Genomic DNA, 18,904 nt, shown 5'->3' with positions numbered 1-18,904 from the left:
CTTGTTGGCATTTATTCAAAGAGGGAAAGTCCTGTATTTCCTGCACACTGCAAAACCGTCACTATCAACAGCAATAAACACCAAATAACATATAATACTATGCATGTAACTCTTCCATGTTTGCCTACATTAATATTTCAATAGTCCAACACTTCAATGGAAGCACAGTCCTAAATAATGACTTTTTGTACAGTCAGCACTTGGTTCAATCACTCACACCACCCAGATTCATCTTGTCTCTCTAAACCACGTTATGGCATCAAAACAAATATAAATCCGCTTTTTAGTACCTCTTAAGAAATGTTAAAAATTACAGTAGGTAGTTTAGCAGGCAGTAAACACAACAAAGTAGGGACACAACATTACAGATGGACAAAAAATGGCTGCAGCATCTGAAGGCCTCAAGCACAACTGCAAAATATTTACAGATTCTAATAATGGAAAAGAATTGCAAATCAGCAAGTTTAGCACCAGGTGTCCGACTTAGCTCTATCTTGTATGTCGCAAACCAACCTGATGCACACATCCAGCAAAGCCCTGCAACAACAGTGGTCAAACACTCAGAGAGAAACACTGCAGCCTTCAGTGGCTAGGAAAGTTCTAGGTGCTCTCAATGAATCGGATCTGGATCAGTTCCCCGTGGCCTCTCCCAAAACCTTAAGCCATTCTGCTTATTTTAGAAAAGCCAGCCCCTTGGAGGTCAAGATTTCACCATGACATTAAACCACCTAAAAAGATTCCAGTAACCCTGTGGATCGGGAAAGGATCCACTCGGGAAGGATCATAGAATCTAATTGGCAGTCTCCATAGCCAGGCTACCCTTAGCTCCTTTTTATTTCCACATTCTTTTTCTCTCTCCTTCGTTATTTTCCACTCTCCTATTTTATAGGTTAATTTGTACTTAATTATGAAGAAGGCTCTGAGCTCCTGCGTTGCTCGATGTTCTTGTCTGAACGGTCACAGAACAAGGCATCATAAAACACTCCTTTCTGCACCAGGCCATTGGAGATATTATTCAGCTCCTGCTTTCTAACCTGCTAACACCAACACTAAACTCCTGCGCACAACCAGGGTGGCCGCACTTCCACCAACAGCCTGAAGGCTGTTTACAAACAATGGCCCCCTTGCAAGGCCCGTCCTTCCTCCTCCCCCCCCCACCCCCCAAAACCACTTCTAAGTACAAGGATCGCATATATGCTTTATAACCCATCTCTGGATTATAGAGTTTGTTTCCGCAAGTCAGGGTCTCTGCGCCCCCGACACAGCCTGAGGAAGGGGACAAACGGAACCCCGCAACCGGGGCACGGGAACTCAACAGCCTCAGGGGGATCCCAACCGCAGCGAGTACCGCAAACTGGGCCGGAAACACTCGAGGAGCGGAGGAAGGGGCTCCCGACCCCGGGGGCCGCCCATGGACAGAGCCCGGCCCTCTCCAGCCGCCCGCCGCGCCCCACAGCCGCCGGCTTCCCCCGGTCCCGGCTGCATCCCGCCCTACCCCCGCGCCAGGCGGGCGGTACCTTGGGGGGCCGGATCTTGCAGATGCCGGTTTTCTCGGCCAAGCCACGGATGCGGCCGATGAAACCGAGCGGGTCGCTGAACTCCTCCCAGCTGGGCTCAAACACGGGACACTCGGGCGGGGGAACGAACTCGGCCGCGTAGCGCGACCCGCCGCCCCCCGCCATGGCTGAGGAGGGGGGGGAAGGCGCTGCCGGCTGCGGGAGGGGGGCGGGGAGCGGCACCGAGGCACGGCCACACAGGGGCGGCCCTCAGGGGCGGCCGGCGGGGCAGGGCCGGCGGCCGAGGCGCATCCTCCGGCGGCCGGAGCAAGGCAGAGGCAGGGCAGGGCCGGACAGGGCAGGGCAGGGTAAGCCGGGGCGGGGCGGCGGGGGCAGCGGGGGCGGCTCCTGCCGGGTGTCGTCGTCGTCGCCCCGTCCCCCGGGGTCGGCTCCCCCCGCGCCGAGCCCCTCTGGCTCGCGTTCCAGCTCGTCCGGAAGTTACGCGGCCGATTTCAACCCTCGTCCGGAAGAGGGAGCAGCTGTCGTCTTCCGAGCCGAAAAATAGTCCCTCCACCAGGGCAGAGGGAAAAGCCGCCCGCCGCCCCCACCCAATGGAGAAGACGTTGCTCCGGTGAAACCGAAAAGAAAAGCACTCGGGGCGGCACTTGGAGCTGAATCGTGCGGCGTGGAGGCCGGAGCGGCCGGGGGGAGGGGAATTGGGGTCGGGGGGGGAAGGGGCCGCCTCCACTTCCTGCGCGGAGGAATGTGCGACGCTATTGAGAGCCGTTCACTTCCCGTGCTGAGGGGCCGGCTCGCCCATTGTGTGAGCAGGACGTCAGGGGGGAGGGCCGGCCCCGCCATGGACTGGGGCTGTCGGGCCCGAGGGCGGGGGAGGGGAGGAGCTGTGTTAGCTCAGGTGTCTCCGTGGTACCCCCTGTGTATGGACCTGGATGGTAGCGCTGGGTGATATAGGGAACATACAGGGAACATCGCTGTGCGCCCCGGTGGCGCAGTGGTAGGAATGCCGCGTTGTAACACCAGGGCCCTGGGTTCGAATCCCCCCTGTGGCGCAAGTGGTCGAAGTGCCGCTGTGCTACACAGAGGCTCGAATCCCGGGGGTTGGACTCGATGATCTCTAAGGTCCCTTCCAACCCGCACGATACTGTGATACTGTGATCGCTGTGTATAACGATACTTGAAGCGTGGGCATCAAATGGGTGATAAAAGCACGTAAGTGATGTCAAATAACACACTTGGATCAGAGCTCTGCAGGACCCCTCCCAAAACTACAACTCCCACAGGCGCCAGCGAGAGACGCGTGCTGTCCGTGTCGCGAGTACTGATTGGTAGAGACAGACGGAGGCGCGTGGAAGGCTGCTCCTGATTGGTAGATTGGGTGGGCGGCGGGTCTGTACGCTGTTTGAGTGGTAACCGGCGTTGTTGTCCATGAGCGCTGCGGGCGGTTCGGCTAGGCGCTTCTCGCGCTCCAGAAGGTACCGTGTGGTGCTGTGGTACTGCTTGTAACTGCGAAACTCCTTTGTCTTCATCTCCTTTTCTTACCACCTTCCTTTCCAACTCACCTTTCCTAAATGAGCCGTGGGACCCCCCTTACCCTGCCAACTTCCTCCCTTTTCTGTAAGTTTTCCCCATCTCCTGTGTTCTGTTATTTCTAGGCTGGCGACCCCTCACAGCACATCCAGATCTCAGCCTCGGAGTAAAGGGGACTCCACTCCTCTCCCTTCCATCAATGAACGCCTGGCCTTCCTTCGCCCTTCCCGGGAGCTGCTGGAATATTACCGCAAGAGGATTGCTGACTTTGATGAGGAGCATGAGGATCTGGTAAAAAGGCTGGAGAAGTATAAAGAAACATACGATGAGCAGGTTAGGAAAAGAGCCTTATTTGATTACAAACAAACAAAAAAAAGCCACCAAACCAACAAGCGGTTGGATGTTAGGGGGAAGTTCTTTACTAGGAGTGTTTAGGCCCTGGAACAGGCTGCCCAGGGAGGTTGTGGATGCCCCGTCCTTGGAGGTGTTCAAGACCAGGTTGGACGGGGCTCTGGGCAACCTGATCTAGTAAATGTGTATGTTTGGTGGCCCTGCCAGGCAGGGGGGTTGGAACTACATGATCCTTGAGGTCCCTTCCAACCCGGGTCATTCTGTGATTCTGTGATCTTTTCAGTTGAGGAGAAAGGGCTTCCTTTAACTTTGGTATTCCCATGTACCTTAATAGCATACATCTGTCTATCATCTTGCTCGTTTCCATTAACCCTCTGGGAATACAATGGTCACTTGTGAGGGAACTGTAAGTGTCTACCCAAGTACTGAGGATGCCTGAAGTGGTCTGAAATCCCTCAGATGTCCTAATTAATTTAATATATAGGGAAAAGAGGGGACAGGTTCTAAAACAGTGCTATCTATCCAATGGGAATAGCCTTCTGAATGGTTTGCCAGTTTTCTGTGCCAGGCAGAAAATTATTAATGAAACTTTGTAACTAAACGCTTTTTTAGTATTAAGTTGTTTAAAGCTTTTGATGTTTATCCTTCAGTAACTTCTTTAAAAGGATCTTATCACACAGGCTTTGCTAGGGTTTTTGTTGAAGTCACACCTCGTACCTACACTACTCTGCCCACTGATGCTGAAGTGCGGCTGTTATAAATGGGATACCTTAACATAAGCCTTATTACTGGTGTTGTAGGGTGATAGTGACAATAGGAACCTTGAGCTCCCTACTGAAACCTACTTAATGACTTCTCAATACTGTCCTCATCTGGTCAGATGTTGTAAGAGGAGAACATGGTTCACTCAAACTGACAATTTAACATACCACTTATAGACTCAGGGTCTGGCCTATGCAGTGTGTTGTGTTGTTTCTAACTGTTGCCCAGTGTTTGCTGAAAGTACCTCATTCTCTTTAACTAGCACAAACTGCAATGGGAAGTACGTCAGCGAGAAGAGGAGATTGCAGAGTTGCAAAAGGCTTTGAGTGACATGCAAATCTACCTCTTCCAGGAGAGGGAACAGGTACTCCGGCTTCACTCTGAGAACGACCGACTGAAAATCAGGTGCGCTGTCTGGATAGTGAGCTGGGGCACTGACAGTAGAAGCTGCATGAATCCTTTTAGTTCTCATCCAGATCTGAAGTATTCAAAGAAGCAGCAAAGCCACACCGCCCGGGGTGGGGGGTTTCTATTAAAGCTTTAAGGAATTAAGAAAAAAAGAAAACAACAAAAAAAAAACCAACAAAACTGTGTTTGTGTTCTTTGGCATCTCTCCGGAGCATGATAGAAATCTGATACGACCTTTAGTTTACTTTAAAAAAACAATGAGTACTTAAAATCCACTGAAGTATCACAAGGTTTTTATACAGAGTTCATACCTTTGGAATGCAAATTCTTTACTACCATGCATTATCAGGCTGATATTTGGAGAGAAGAGCACTCCTTCTTATGGTACATGCAGCATCAGTGAGATCTTAGGGAGCTTGTTAAAAAAGTATTCTCAAGCACTTGACAGTCTGGAAAGCTTGGAGATTTTAATGAGTAAGGTGGAAAGATAGTGTGTCACAATGTTCTCATCCATTTCTTTACCTTCCAGGGAATTGGAAGATAGGAAAAAAATTCAACATCTCCTGGCTTTAGTGGGAACAGACGTAGGAGAAGTTACATATTTTCACAAGGAGCCACCACATAAGGCAAGTTCAGTTTTTCTGTGGAACTGTGTTTTTAACTGTAACAGTTAAGATGTGTAGCCAAAAGGCTGACCACAGACCAAATCTATACCCCAAGTCAAAACCTGCTATAAATAAGCCCAAAAGGGGGAGGAATCTGTAGCTTTAATAGCAGCATTAGTATAGCTACTGACAGATAAGTAGGAACAAATGCACTGGGGCTAAGTCCTGTTAGCATTAGTCCCTTCTACCTTCAAACTATAACTCAAAATTAACTTCCTAAATGTCAGCTAGGAGTCTGAATCCGTCTGGTAAGTGATTATTGAGAAGCTGGAGAGAAGAGCACAAAGACAGAAGGGAGTGCAGAAAGTCAGTAGGTGCACTGTTCTGAAGATCAAGTATCTTGCAGTATCAGAGTAAAGTAGTATTTGGGATCTCCATAAAGGGTACAGCAGTGTTGAGGTTGCTATTATGGTTTCCTGGGCAGGTGACTATGGAAGAACCTCCCTCTCTAGGCGGTGTTGCTTTGTATATTACAGGAATAACATCAAACTAATTACGTGGCAATGCATATGAAAAGCAGTGTAGTGGAACCTACTTATCAAGACAGCCATGCATGATTCAGATATACAGAGTATGATGGAGATTTCTCTTTGTGTAAGGTGAGGGGGGAAAAGACTGGATCCCTGCATTCTTTGTGTTTGCTCTGCATTGTTAAAGCAGTGGAAAAGTCTTGCATTAGCTTTAGAATTCCGTAATACAGATATCTCTAAAATTAGGCCTATTATATATGTAGGTTGCACTGAAAATAATGCCTCCTGTTTATTTCCATGGAAACCACAGCAGATACAAAGAGTACAATAACACTGTTTGATAGAGCAGATTCTCAGCTACAGAATGCTGTTTTTCAGCATAGTCACCACCATTAGCTTTGCATTTTCACTAGTGATAAACAAGAGCCTGCATGCTGAACATGGAAAAGTCTGCACCAGTGAAGATGACCCACTGTTTTCCAACTGCTACGACAGCTAGGAAGGTGTTGCCCACACAGTCCATCCTTCATCTGCCTGAGCAGATGAAAGTCAGAAGGTGCCATATTCGTACTATACAGTTGGTGTAGCAGGAGAGTCCAGCCAAGATTGGCCACGCGATCCACAACCTTCAAACTGGTTTGGGGCCTGGCATTATTGTGTTTTAAGGGCAAGGTTGTCTTCCTGACTATGGAATTTCAAGCCTTCCGCTTATTGTTGTCATGTAGGCATCAGCATTGATGGTTTGTTTAAAGAAATCCAGAAAGATCCTCTCCCAAAAGACACTGCACATCACTTTACATGTTGAACTTTTTCTTTGATGGGGAATTCATGTTGCTACTCTATGGATTGTCATTTTGACTCTAGCTTGTAGTGGTGGCTGTGTGTCTTGTCACCAAAAAGGAAACTGTCACCTTCAGCCTTGTTTGTCAGGACTTACTGAACCAGTACTTGGGTATCGTGTTCTTTCTTTTCCCATGTGAGTATTCATGGGTGCAAACTTTGTGGTTCTCTGATCTTGCCTGCGTTGTCTTCAGTGCTTTGAAGCCAATATTCAGCTCCAACACAGTTCTACTTATAATTTGCCAGTTTGTGTGGATAAGATGATTGAAGCACTGTTCATTTCATGATGTGACAGCCACACATGGCTGTCTAGAACATGACTTGTCTACTGTGGTGCTGTCACTGGTATTGTAACACCACGTACTTTGTGTGCCTCGCTGTGTGCCATTTTCTCCACGTGGAGAAATTCAGTGACACACCTTTGCTTCACGTGTGCTTCTGTATCAGACACCATTTTGCCAGGCCACCCCTCTGCTTCCATCTGTTGCACAGCAACAAAATGTGACAGAATGTTGGTGGGAAGGTTCAGTCTCTACTGCTGTATCACCAACGTCTGCCTCTGATGTTGTGAGCCAACATATTAAAATAGGGGGCATTACTGTGTGAGCAGCCCTCATAATATCTGCCTTGAGATAAACATTGGGGTTATAACCTGTCCCCTTTTTGCCTCCTATTTTTAAGTGGCCTTCTGTTCAACAGATGGTTTGTGTTAATATCTGTATAGGCTTTTATCCCAAGCTTGTTTAATAGCTTGAGTGAACGTGCTGATAAACGGTTCTTCATGTTTGGGCTGCTAAGAGGAGAATGAGCAAAGAAAATAACATAGTTGTCATTTTCACATTCTTTATTGTCTGCCACCAAAACGTGCTTTTTCCTGCTGAAGATGCTGACTTTCACCCTACTGAAGCCAGCAAAGGCAGGATTACTTTCCAGTTGATTTGGGAAAAATAGAGGCTGAAATGACAAAATTCTGCTGTTTTAAAGCAACTTCTTTTCAACGTAGGCATTATACTTGTGAATGTCTTCCTTTTCTTGTGGTAGAGTTGAGGTATTGTTGTCTTGGATATCTCAGTTGTCTCTTTAAGATTTGCTCTTAGTCATGGTAAATTAAGATGCTGAGATATCTAATTTTGTTTTCTATAGGTTACTGTTCTGCAAAGGCCAGCTAAATCCAGGGACTCACATGAAGGAAACGACAGTTCTAGAACAGGTACCATACCAAGATGATCTAACAGCAGCTCAGCAATTGATAATTGTTTCTCTGTGATTTGTCCAATGTGCAAAAATAATTACTTACTGTGAATACTTTGTTGTGCTTTCATTATGTTTCCTAATTGTATCCATATGTGCATCCTTATGCATGTTCTACTCTAAGCTTCCTCCTTTAAAATAACCTGAGCTCTCATGCTTGCGATCTGCTTAGCTAAGGGAGAAGCTGGTATGACTGTGGAATGGCTGTTCTGGAACTGTGCAGGTTCAACTGGACACAACCACCCATATCCGTTCCATAATGTGTTGCTCTGCATGCATTTAACGTAGGTGGTAGTTGGGATCAGTGTGTCTGCTTGCAGATTTTCTATTTCGAATGAATTACCATTTCCAAATTGACTGAAATAAGCCAACAAGCTCAAAACTTGTTCAAGATTTGACAAACATGCAGCGTTTTTTATATTTATTCATTGTTTATTTAAGAAAATATGATACATTTGCTTTCTGTATATGTCAAGAAAATCAGTATGTTGCCTAAATACTGAGATGTGATAATAGGAGACAAAGAAATACAATCTCTACAAGCTCTGGAACATTCTTTTATCCAGTTATCTGTATATCAGTTATCAGGACTTATGGGAGGTAAGTCCTTAAGACTGCAGCAGCTGCAAGCTTTTTCCTGATCTTGTGAGCCATCTGGCACATACACTGTTTTGTGTTTGGAAAGCTACTGCAGGTATGTTGGAGAAGACTTTTCCACTTCTTGATTTCTGCAAATAGGCACCAAGAGGAGCACTTTGAAACAAGCAGGAAAAGGAGACATACATGAAAGTCCTGAGAGATATCAGAGGGACAACCAAACACTTCTACTTCAGGTAAAACCATTTGTTAATGGAAGGACGTATTTCCTGCCTATCCAGGAAACTGATGGACAAATATGCTGTCTGCCTACATAAGATATACACAACAATTTTATTAATCCCCACCTCTTACTCCTGATTCACACTTTTTATCAGTGTACCTGTTCTTTTGTGATGAATAGCTTAGATTTAATAACTTGGATCTGATTCTGGGAGCTTTACATAAGCAGATGTTCCAATAAAGCCTACTTGCATGTAGTGCCTTTAAATACAGAATTTGCAACTTAAGGTTTTTTCAGATATTACATAATTCATCTTTCAATTACTTGTTCCAGTTTGTGTCCCTGACCACATGCACTCTTTGCTTCTCTCTTCTTCACTCTTTTTGTTTACACTTAATACTTCATTGAGCCATTTCTTTTTTTTCGGGATGTGTGGACTCGTTGCCTTTCTAGAATTTGGATTAATGATCACCATTAGGATTGAAGCTGAGAGCATAGAGGCAGAAACCTGTTTGCATATTCCAAAGGATATGTCACATCCTATGTGCAGTTGAAATCTTTCTGGTATCTTCTATTGCTGCCGTTTATAATTTCCCCATCTTGCTTATTTGCGTGATTTTTTCCCCTTAAAATGTTATAGTTATTCAAAATAGTTAACATTAAAACAAAAGCTAAAAATGAAAAATTAGAACTCTAAAGGTTATTATCAGGTAGAGTCTCTGGCTTGAATTCTGGAATTTTAAAGACACTTGCAAGGTCAGGAGCACTGCCTGTTGTGACATCTTCCTCAGTAATATCTTTGCCTGCCTATTTAGGTGGAGGCCCTGCAAGCTCAGATAGAAGAACAGACACAGTTATCCAAGGAACAGCTTCAGGCATTTCTGGAGGACAGAAAGATTCACATGGAAGAAGCCCAGGTCCAGCATCAGAGAGACCAGGACAAGATTAAAACTTTAACAGATAAGTGAGTGTGAGAGAGTGGCCATGGTGTAATCTCATCTCATGAGATGAGAAGAGGGGGAATGATAAACCCATGTTGGTTTTCAATATGTTGCTTGCTGCCATTGGCTTTGGCAGTATGTGGAAGTAGTCAACATATAAAAAAAACCTGCTTTGTACAGTGTATCTTTCATTAGATAAGAAGAGCTAAGTATGCTAGGAAAATGTTTGTTCTCTGCTTTCTTCTGACTGGCAATGAAGACTGGGGCGATTAAGGTAGGAACTAGGGAGGAAACAATCTAAATCCTCTTGGGTCCCTTTTTCTAGACTCAATAAGACTCAAAGTCTCTTATATGAGAGTACTCGTGACTTTCTCCAGCTGAAGTCTGATGTTCGAGACAGTGAGAAAGCGTGGATGGTAGAGAAGGAAAACCTGTTGAGGAAGATTGACAAAGATTCGGATCAGCTTATCAGGAGGGAGGCAGAAAAAGGGAAGAAGCAGAGAGATACCAAGAAGGTGCTTCAAGCAGATCGTGAAGCTGGGAAACCCCACAGTAGAGAAGTAAAGGTAATTTATGTTTTTTTGGCCCAGGGAGGAGCCTTCCAGCAGTCTTTCCAAGATTGCAGGACTGGTTCTTGCCAAGTTAAGCAATAATTGTTTCAAAGTTGTACTGGCTTGCTCTAGGTTGCATTGTTGCTGACACTAACGTGTTTAAAAATAATGAATACTACAACTCTCCTGCCTCACTGTTGCTTTTGAATTTCAGGGAAAATACATAGTTAGGATTTATGGTGGTGACTCACTGTTGGTTTTTCTTATGCCCAATGCAGTTCTCTACTTCTGTAAATCACATTATATATAGGCCAACAGTTCTTAACTTGCTTGTTGCACTTTTTTTGGTATAAATGGTTTCAGTTAATGGACTTAGAATGTGATGTCTGAGTTTGTCCATGTTGTCAGGAGAGAACAGTCCTTTCAATTGGTGTTCCTCTGCAGCTCTTTTTTAGTAGTCTGGATCTTTCTTCCACTTCTAATATGCTTCCAGTGCACAGTTGAGACATCTGAAGTGGGCAAAGAAGCAATAAGAATGTAGAAAATAGGCAGTAAGGAATTGTTTTCATCTATGCTGAATGCAGATTCTTCTGAAATGCAGTACTGGGCAAGCAGCTGTGAAAAGGAGATCTGCAGCACTGTAATAGAATATTGTGCTTAAGGGAAAGAGGAGAGAGTTCTTCGAACTGTCATGCAGAACTGATTACCTCATTAAAAGATATTGGCAATGAAGTGGCATTATAGTATTGTGGAAGGAGTTCTAACCTAGTTACTTCATTAGCTTTGGTTTCAGTTATTGTTATTTGCCTGCCAGGCTATCTACGTGTCACACTTGTTTTTTTTAGAGCAGGGGAAACATTATGTGTACTGGCTTTTGAGTTGTTTCTGTTCCTTCTGTGTCTCAGACACTGCAAGAAGAACTCAAGAAGGAGCAGCAGCTCTCAAACATGTACAGAGAACAGTGCATCACCCTGGAAAGCCAGCTGGCTAGGATTTGTGAAGAGAGAGATGCTGGCAGAGAACTCTTTGAGGTAATTAGTCTGTAATCATCTACTAGCTATGTGATGATCTTACAGCCTCTATTCTGTTACTCCATCAAGTTTTCATCTCTATAGAAACGTTCAGAAAAGATGGGGAAGCGCCTGAAGCTGGTGACTCAGCGATATGAGGCCTTGGAAAAACGTCGTAATATGGAAGTGGAAGGCTTTAAGAATGACATTAAACAGCTTCGGCAGAAACTGAAAGATGTAGAGAAACAGCTTTTTAAGGTAATAGCTCATTGCTAATCACTACGGGCTTACTCAATCAAGATGTAGTATCAGTATTTAAATTAATATTTCCCTAGAGTTAAAATAAATTTATTTCCTAAGTGGTTGTTTAGGTATTAATATTTGATAAAGCTTGCCCTGTTTTGTATATTATTAAGCCAAAAAGATTTGTCATCATTAATCAGTCAAGCATTGAGTTTGTCCAGGAACAATTCTGCTTATATATTAGCTATAAAGGTTCTCATAGAATCATCGAGTGGCCTGGGTTGAAAAGGGCCACAATGATCAAGTTTCAACCCCCTGCTATGTGCAGAGTTGTTAACCAGCAGACCAGGCTGCCCAGAGCCACATCCAGTCTGGTCTTGAATGCCTCCAGGGATGGGGCATCCACAGCCTCCTTGGGCAACCTGTTCCAGTGTATCACCACCCTCTGTGTGACAAACTTCCTCCTAATATCTTACCTAAACCTTCCCTGTCTCAGTTTCAAACCATTCCCCCTTGTTCCCATTACTATCCACCCTTGTAAACAGCCATTCCCCCTCTTCTTTATAAGCTCCCTTCAAATACTGGAGGGCCACAATGAGGTCTCCCCAGAGCCTTCTCTTCTCCTTCCACAGTATTATAATGCCTTTATTACACCTTATTACACCTTTGGCTCACTCAGCAGCCTCAAAATTGGAAGGCACTAAAGTGGACTGATACAGAAGGATGTTCTGCAATGAATATGCTGTTTTGTTGGTTTTTTTTCCTGGATGCTATAGGGTTTGGTTTTGTTCCAGATAGAATATTGATGTAAGTATTGTGAATATTGTTATTCTTTTGTAAATACAACATTTACAACAGTGCTGAAATCAGAGAAGAAACAATGACTGGAAGTTGAAACTGTGCATCTTTGAAATAAGATGCATCTTCCAGATGTGCAGACAAACATCTGTGCAGCTTAGAATGGAAGCCACAGACTTCCAATTGCCTATGATATCTTTACTGCAGACCTGTGTATTTTGTTACTGTGGATATGCCCTTAGTTGTGTTCATCATCCCTTTACTCTTCCAACCACAAGAGGGCAGCGGAATAAAATACTTGTTAGAAATCATGTCTGATCTTTAAATCCTTCTTATCGCTTGAGGTCAAAGTGACTATAGATGACTGAATGTCCTAATCTGCACATTAAAATCTTTGTTAAAGATCTACATGGTGGCAATGAGACACCCTAAAATATCAAAAGAAAAGAGGGCTTTAAGATCAGTTTCCAAGTCTGTGCTGTTGCAGTGTTGAATGTGACTGGCGTGCTATCCAGTTCCAGGGTGACAGGAAATGTCAACCCTTTCTAGTTTGCCATCAGGAACTATGATTATCCAACAGCTTCATTTCAGCTCAATATCAGCTATATGCCCTGACCTGAGCTTAGGAGTTGTTCTTGAGCTACCCTTGAACTGTATGCAGTTCAGAAGGCAGCAAACTGGCCCACAATAGTTAGATCACATCTTCATAACAGGGTAAAAACGTACTGCCATGTAAACATCAACAAGTAAGTGTTTTAAGTTGCTTCATTTTATTCCCTAAATAATGCAGGCAGTAAAAAGTAACCCAGTGGGTTATAGTTAACTTGATAATATTCTGTTCAGATTGCCTCCTCATCAGTACTGTAGCATCCTAATGAATAAAAGGCTTTGCTACTTTTTGGCTCTGGAAAACCTTTCTGTTGGTGCTATGCATTATGGTGATATGCATTAGCCTAATGACATTAGCTGAAACATCCTCTTTGCTAGATACAAAGGGTCTTTTTAGAGTTCTCTTCCTCATATACTCATAGTACACTTTCAGTTGCACTCTGTGCAATGACTTAATCTCTTTTCTTTTTCTTCTTAGGTGACTCTGAATATTGGACCAGACCAGGATCTTGCAATTCTACGTGAGGTTCGTCAAGGAAACAGACTAACCCATAACATTCAAGAAGAATTAAAATACTTGAAAGCAAAAATCTATGGCTTAGAGAATGAACTACGAGTCTGCTGAAGCTGAAGTTTTAGTTGGCATCATAGTTGTAGGAATGGGACATTGCCTGTTTACTGGCATCCAGTAACGGAATGCTTGAAGAAGTCTGCAGTTCGGAATGTCATAACATCTGTCAATGATACATGAGCCATTTCTAACGTGCCAAATTAGGTTGCTATGTTTGTTGATAGGCACCTGATGAGTCTGCTACAGAAAGTACCAGAAGACTGAATATTCCTATGACTTTTTCTTACTTTCATATCTGTGGTGTAGGGAGTGGTATATACTGGTCTTAAAGTTCATTTGGAGCATATTGGAAAGCAGAAATGTAATATTAACAATCACTGAGGGATCTAGTTCAAGATCTGAATCGCTTGGCTCACCTTTTCCTATGTGACAAAGAGCTTTTAAAGTGCATTCAATGATGATTGTTTTGGTACCTAAGCAATTCAGGATGGAACTGGGAATTTTCTTTGGAAGATACCTCGCATGGAAATTTTGTACAACATTTTATAGAACTCATCTGCAAGAATGAGCAATGTCTACTCTTGTTTCAAATAACTGGAGGGAGTGAGATACCACACTATCAAGAATCATCTTCCCATCCCCTTTTTTTCTAGCCCCTCTTGACTCCTGCAGGAAGTTCATAATAAAAGGCATATACTATCTTCATTAGTCATTGTATTACCTACCTTTGTAGCTTTGAACTATATGATGGTTGTATATATACCAACGAGTCATGATCAGGTTTTGCTTCACAACTGTGACTGAAATCGAGGTTGAAGAGCAGGTGCCTGGTTGCTACGTGATGAATATAGCTATTTAATCATTATCTTCATAGCAAGCATCAGGACATTGCAGTTGTAGCAAACAGATGAAACAATGAGGAATGCTACAGTGTGCTTCAGCCCAGTTTGTAATCATAAGTTATTTGTACTTTCACTGTAGTGTCAACAAAGCTTGTCCACCTGTGCTAGAAAAGCATTTTCAGGGCCTTCATTTTCCACTGGTACCTTTTCTGCCTTGTTAAATGCGAAAGAAGCAGCATAATATGTTTTTAAAGTATAAAGCTAAAGCGTGCCAGCTGTTTCTTCTTATTTAAAAAGCAATTGGCCTGATAGCTCGCAGCTTCTTTTGGATGTGGTAGTGGCAATGGAGATCCTTATTAGGTGTTCAGGAGAGGTAGATATGCAATAGAAGCTCTTGTGCTGTCAGAATTTGGAGGATTTTTTCTTATAGTACCAGCTAAAACAATGCAGTGAATAAACTGCTTTGAAAAGTCAAGCTTTAGTTTTGTACCCTATCATGGAAATCTTGCTGTCCCTTATGGTCCTACACTGTGGTTTTTCACTGGGCGCATATATTCTTGAAGTCATATTCATCACAGACAGACTTCATTGAATGAACTGGCAACGTTCCTCATATTTGCTGGCACTTCTCCATCAAAGTACATCTTGGACTTCATTCTTCGTTTGTCTTTAGGTTATGAACCTGTCCTATGTGAGTTGGGTAGGGGAAGCAATTACAATAGTGCTGATCTGTAAATTCGTTATATTTGAGGTGGGGTGTTTGTCCGAGGGCAGGAAGCACAGAGCATTGTGTGTGCTTTTTCTGTGTGACATCACATGATTATGTGAAATGTTGCTTTTCTGTTGCCAAAACAAATGGGGGGGAACCTTCAGGCCAAGAACTGCTTTACAAAGTCAAGTACCTTCTGCTACCCATAACTACTTTTAAGGGTGTTTTTGGCATTTTCTAGTGGTTTCCTGAGAAAGGTTCTTGTCCAGTTGATGTTAGTGTACGATTTGTGTTGTTTCAATACAACTAAGTGCCATGTTATGTAGGTGCAAAGAATGTGTAACTTATCTCTAAAATGGCTGACTCTTGGAATACTGAGGCAGTCCAAGGATTAAGGGTTGGAACTGGACGAACAAGCTCATTGGGGACTGGGGTGCAAAAGTGTTGTGCACAGAGGAAATGTGAGCAGAAGGTGAAAACAAGTTGTGTAGCATTACGTAGGAGCGTGTGCATTTTAGAAAGGGTGTTGAAATATTGGGCAAGGCACAGAACTGATGATGATTTAGCAGAGATGAAAAGGTTGTGTAAGATCTCGTACTCTATTTCATTAGGGCTGATTAATATACATGTACAGCGATGAAAAACTACTAGAGGCCTCTTTATCTTAGCAGAGAGAGGCTGAGTGAGAACAAGTAGCTTGACCCTGGAGATTCAATGTAAAAAGAAAGAAGAACACATTTGATCACAAAGATGGCTCTTTTTCTTTCATTGTGACAAATTGCTCCTGGAGGTAAGGAGTTCTCTGTCTTCAAACCAAAAAGAATAGAGATTGCGTCTCTGGAAAAGATGACTTGTTTTAATAAGTTACTAGGCTTGACATGTTAGACCGTAATGAAATATAATGATGTGAAATAACAGGAAATGATTTAATGGTCCCTTGTGCCTTTAGAGATAGGATTTGTATTTTTTTGTAGGCTATATTGGTAGAAGTTCTCCAGCACTTGTTCTACTGCTTTTACTATAGGAACCTGTACTGTGTTAGCTCACTCTGCACAGCAAGGTTACAAAAGGGGGAGAAAAGAGCAACCCACATAACATCATGTTTTCCCTACACCATGTTTTGAGAATGATTATTATGCTGTTAGAATGGACCTAAATAATAAGAATATATGCTCACATACAACTTAAATTGCTTGCACAAAGCACATTTTGCCACTATGGATGGACTCTCTGGGCACCTAATGTGGAACTGTCATCCCTCTGTACGTAGGCCAGGAAGTAATTCTTTGGTAAATAATGAGACTCTTGTTTTTGAGACAAGTTGGGAGCAACAACCCGTGCACTTGGTTAGATCAGTTCATGGAAAACTCTGTTGGTCGGACTTTTAATTACAGCTCACAAATCCATCTAGATGGATTCATCTGGATGGAGTTGTGATGCTGCCCATGTGGTACCAAATTAACTGCTTGCAGGAAGGATGTCTCGGAGCTGGAGTTAGTGTGGCCGTGCTTCAAGCAAGCTCCAAACGCAGCTTTGTTAATGAGGCCCTCAGTAGGGCTGAGCATTCGCTTACACTGACTAAATTGCGTGCTTTATGAATTACAGTGCTGCTGGATCATGGACAAATTACAAGTGTGTAAATAGGGATTACCTGCTTTTATTCAGAAAACCCACAGAGGCTTTCTACATACCAGCGTTTCAATGTCAAAGCAAGGAAACTTTTACTGCTCCGTCAGGAAGGGTTTAATTGCAGAAATGGTTTCAGTTTGAATACAAAGCTCTGGATTTACCCTGGTGAAGCACATCTAGGATGTGCCGAATTCTCCTATATTGATTCAGGGATCAAATGGACTCTCTTTCACTGTAAACATTTATCTCAGCAATGAGTCACACCCAGACTGCTCAGTAAAACACTTTTTCCTTTCAGTGCTAGCTTGGCTGGGGATAGGTCTGGTCAACATCATCCCAGGGGAAACAGTTTGGCTTTATGCTTAGTGTTCAGTTTAGCAACGTGTATAGAGTCCAGTACCCAAAAACTAAGGTGGGAAATAATGGGCAACTGTATCCTCAGATCTGCCCCTTCTGTTGGAAGCACTTGAGCAGTTTCAGGTCCAAATGTTGAGATGAAGTCAGGGATTGTGCTTGTGATGTGGTTATGGGCATGAGAGAGGCCTTGCAGTTACCAGGGTTAGTGATGGTATAAGGGATGCTTGGGTGTACTCACTGCAGGGCTGGTAATTGGTGTTAACATGGAAATTACACAAGAAAAAAGGGAAGGAGCAAGAGGCAGATAATTGAACCTTTGGGGAGACTACAGAGAAAGGATGTTGGCACAGAGCTAAAAGTAACTTACAGAACAGAGAACCAGCTGTTAGATAACCAAAGGCACAAGCGTAATAGAACAAGGCAGGGATGCAGCCAGGGAGGAACAGGAGATGCACGTCCTTAAGTGCTTCGTTACCGTGGGGAAACACAACCCAAATGGACAATAAACAAAACCCCAAGCGAAGCACAAAATATCCTGTTGGAATAGTGGCTAGTCAGTGAGAATGCCCAGTGTGAAGAGGGTGCTCTGGGTAGGCAGTCCTTTCGTTAGTGTAGCGTTTCCTTCCCCTCCATACAACTAGAGAACTGCATGCTTATTTATTTTAATACACAAACGAGTTCCAACAGTGCAGATGTTGGGCAGGACAAGTGTCCCTCTCTAGTTCCTTTAGTCTTGCTTCTAACTAAGTCCCAGTGACCAAGTGGTGCCTGGTGTCACCTGCCCTGTCTGGGGATGGACGGATGGAGTTCTTTTTCTGAGCACAGGATCGTTTGAGTTGGAATGGACCCTTAAAGGCCACCTGGTCCAACCCCCTGCAGTGTATAGAGGCGCCCACAGGTAGATCAGGTTGCCCAGAGCCCTGTTCAGCCTGACCTTGAGTGTCTCCAGGGATGGGGCATCCACCACCTCTCTGGGCAACCTGCTCCAGCGCCTCACCATCCTGGCTGTAAAAAGCTTCATTCTTATATCCAATCTAAATCTCCCCTCTTTCAGTTTGAAACCGTTTCCCCTTGTCCAGCCACAGCAGTCCCTGCTAAGGAGTCTGTCCCTTCTTTATTACAGCTCTTCCTTTAGATCCTTTCAGGTCTCTCTGGAGCCTTCATGCTGAACAGCCCCAGCCCTCAGCCTGTCCTCATGATAGATGTTCTATCCCCGGGACCATTCTGTCGCCCTTCTCCGGACGCGCTCCAACAGGTCCCAGTCTGTCCTGAACCGAGCAGTCCACATCTGGACGCAGAACTGCAGTGCTGTATCAGCAGAGCAGAGCGGCATGGTCAGCGTCTCGCAGAGGTGTCAGCTATCTCCCCCCAGCTCCGTGCCGCAGGGTGCCGACCCTCCCGGGCGGAGGGAACGACCCGAGTTCGGGTGGCGGGGAGGAGGCAGGTGCGGGGAGCGGCAGCAGAGCCCGCCCGGGAGCTGAGCCCAACCGGGAGCTGCCCCCGCGGGGCCGCGGCACCGCCCCGCACCTGGGCCCGCCCCGCGGAGGGGGGCCGATCCGAGCCGGTGCCGTGCGGAGCGGCCCGGCGGCGGGAGCATGGCCCGGGGCGGAGGGGGCCCGGCGCCCTGAGCGGCGCCATGCGGGGCCGGCTGCTGGCGCGCCTGCGGCGGCGGCGGCTGTTGAAGCTGCTTCTGGCGCTGGGCGCGCTAGTGCTCGGGCTCTGGGCCGCCTACCTGGAGCTGCTGGCGGCGGCGGGACCCGGCGGCGGGGCCGGCGCGGACCGCAGTAAGTACCGCTCGTCCCGTTCCGCCCTCGTCTCTATACCCGGTGCCGGGGTCGGAGCTGGGGTTTGTGCCGCGAGAGAGGGGCCGGCGTCGGGATTTCGCCTTCTGTCCGTCGGCTCCGTTCGGAGGGATGTCACGACGCGGGACCCGGCCGGGTTTGCGGAGTCCGATGGGCGGGCTCGGATCCGGCGTTTTGAGTATCGCCTTAACGGGACAGCGGCGGTATGTTTGTATGTACAGGAGGAGGCAG

The 18,904-nt window shown here is 45.1% G+C and overlaps 3 protein-coding genes across 9 annotated transcripts in view; 2 read left to right on the top strand and 1 right to left on the bottom strand.

Moving 5' to 3' along the window:
* Positions 1-1,996, bottom strand: part of KDM5A (lysine demethylase 5A) — a 47,224-nt gene extending 45,228 nt beyond the window's left edge. For all 3 annotated transcript variants that reach the window (XR_014936187.1, XM_015865704.3, XM_015865707.3), the window contains exon 1: positions 1,518-1,996. Coding sequence is in view for 2 of the 3 variants with exons in the window: in XM_015865704.3 (XP_015721190.2) it covers positions 1,518-1,682 (165 nt within the window). In the remaining variant the exon portion in view is untranslated. The remainder of the gene's footprint in view (positions 1-1,517) is intronic.
* On the top strand, positions 1,938-14,039 carry CCDC77 (coiled-coil domain containing 77). 3 transcript variants are annotated; one of them, XM_085521155.1, is made up of 11 exons: positions 1,938-2,319; positions 3,170-3,377; positions 4,420-4,562; positions 5,095-5,191; positions 7,684-7,750; positions 8,530-8,624; positions 9,427-9,575; positions 9,878-10,118; positions 11,009-11,134; positions 11,219-11,371; positions 13,242-14,039. In XM_085521155.1, exons 3-11 carry the CDS (start codon positions 4,489-4,491, stop codon positions 13,386-13,388), a joined length of 1,149 nt encoding a protein of 382 aa, XP_085377281.1. In that variant the 5' UTR covers positions 1,938-2,319; positions 3,170-3,377; positions 4,420-4,488; the 3' UTR covers positions 13,389-14,039. The 3 variants fall into 3 exon arrangements, with proteins under 3 accessions (XP_085377281.1, XP_015721212.2, XP_015721202.2); XM_015865726.3 differs by lacking the exon at positions 1,938-2,319 and adding an exon at positions 2,340-2,726; XM_015865716.3 differs by lacking the exon at positions 1,938-2,319 and adding an exon at positions 2,936-2,989.
* A 4,241-nt stretch (positions 14,040-18,280) lies between these two features.
* Positions 18,281-18,904, top strand: part of B4GALNT3 (beta-1,4-N-acetyl-galactosaminyltransferase 3) — a 54,591-nt gene continuing 53,967 nt past the window's right edge. For 2 of the 3 annotated variants that reach the window (XM_085520993.1, XM_015865674.3), the window contains exon 1: positions 18,281-18,655. In XM_085520993.1, coding sequence (XP_085377119.1) covers positions 18,508-18,655 — 148 coding nt within the window. In that variant the 5' untranslated portion in view covers positions 18,281-18,507. Of the gene's footprint in view, positions 18,656-18,763; positions 18,877-18,904 lie in introns of those variants that run through there. The other variant, XM_015865690.3, reaches the window with a different exon arrangement.

The sequence above is a fragment of the Coturnix japonica genome, chromosome 1 (assembly GCF_054131305.1).
Source record: "Coturnix japonica strain WE chromosome 1, WE-NBRP24, whole genome shotgun sequence".
Lineage (NCBI taxonomy): Eukaryota > Metazoa > Chordata > Aves > Galliformes > Phasianidae > Coturnix > Coturnix japonica.
The sequence above is the reverse complement of the archived record's forward strand: the minus strand, read 5'-3'. Positions and strand labels throughout refer to the sequence as shown.

Coding starts and splice junctions, on each gene's coding strand:
- CCDC77 (XM_015865716.3), top strand. CDS start 2,943: ATGAGCGCTGCGGGCGGTTCGGCTAGGCGCTTCTCGCGCTCCAGAAG. Junction 5,192..7,683: donor ACAAGGAGCCACCACATAAG/GCAAGTTCAGTT, acceptor TGTTTTCTATAG/GTTACTGTTCTGCAAAGGCC. Junction 11,372..13,241: donor TAGAGAAACAGCTTTTTAAG/GTAATAGCTCAT, acceptor TTTTCTTCTTAG/GTGACTCTGAATATTGGACC.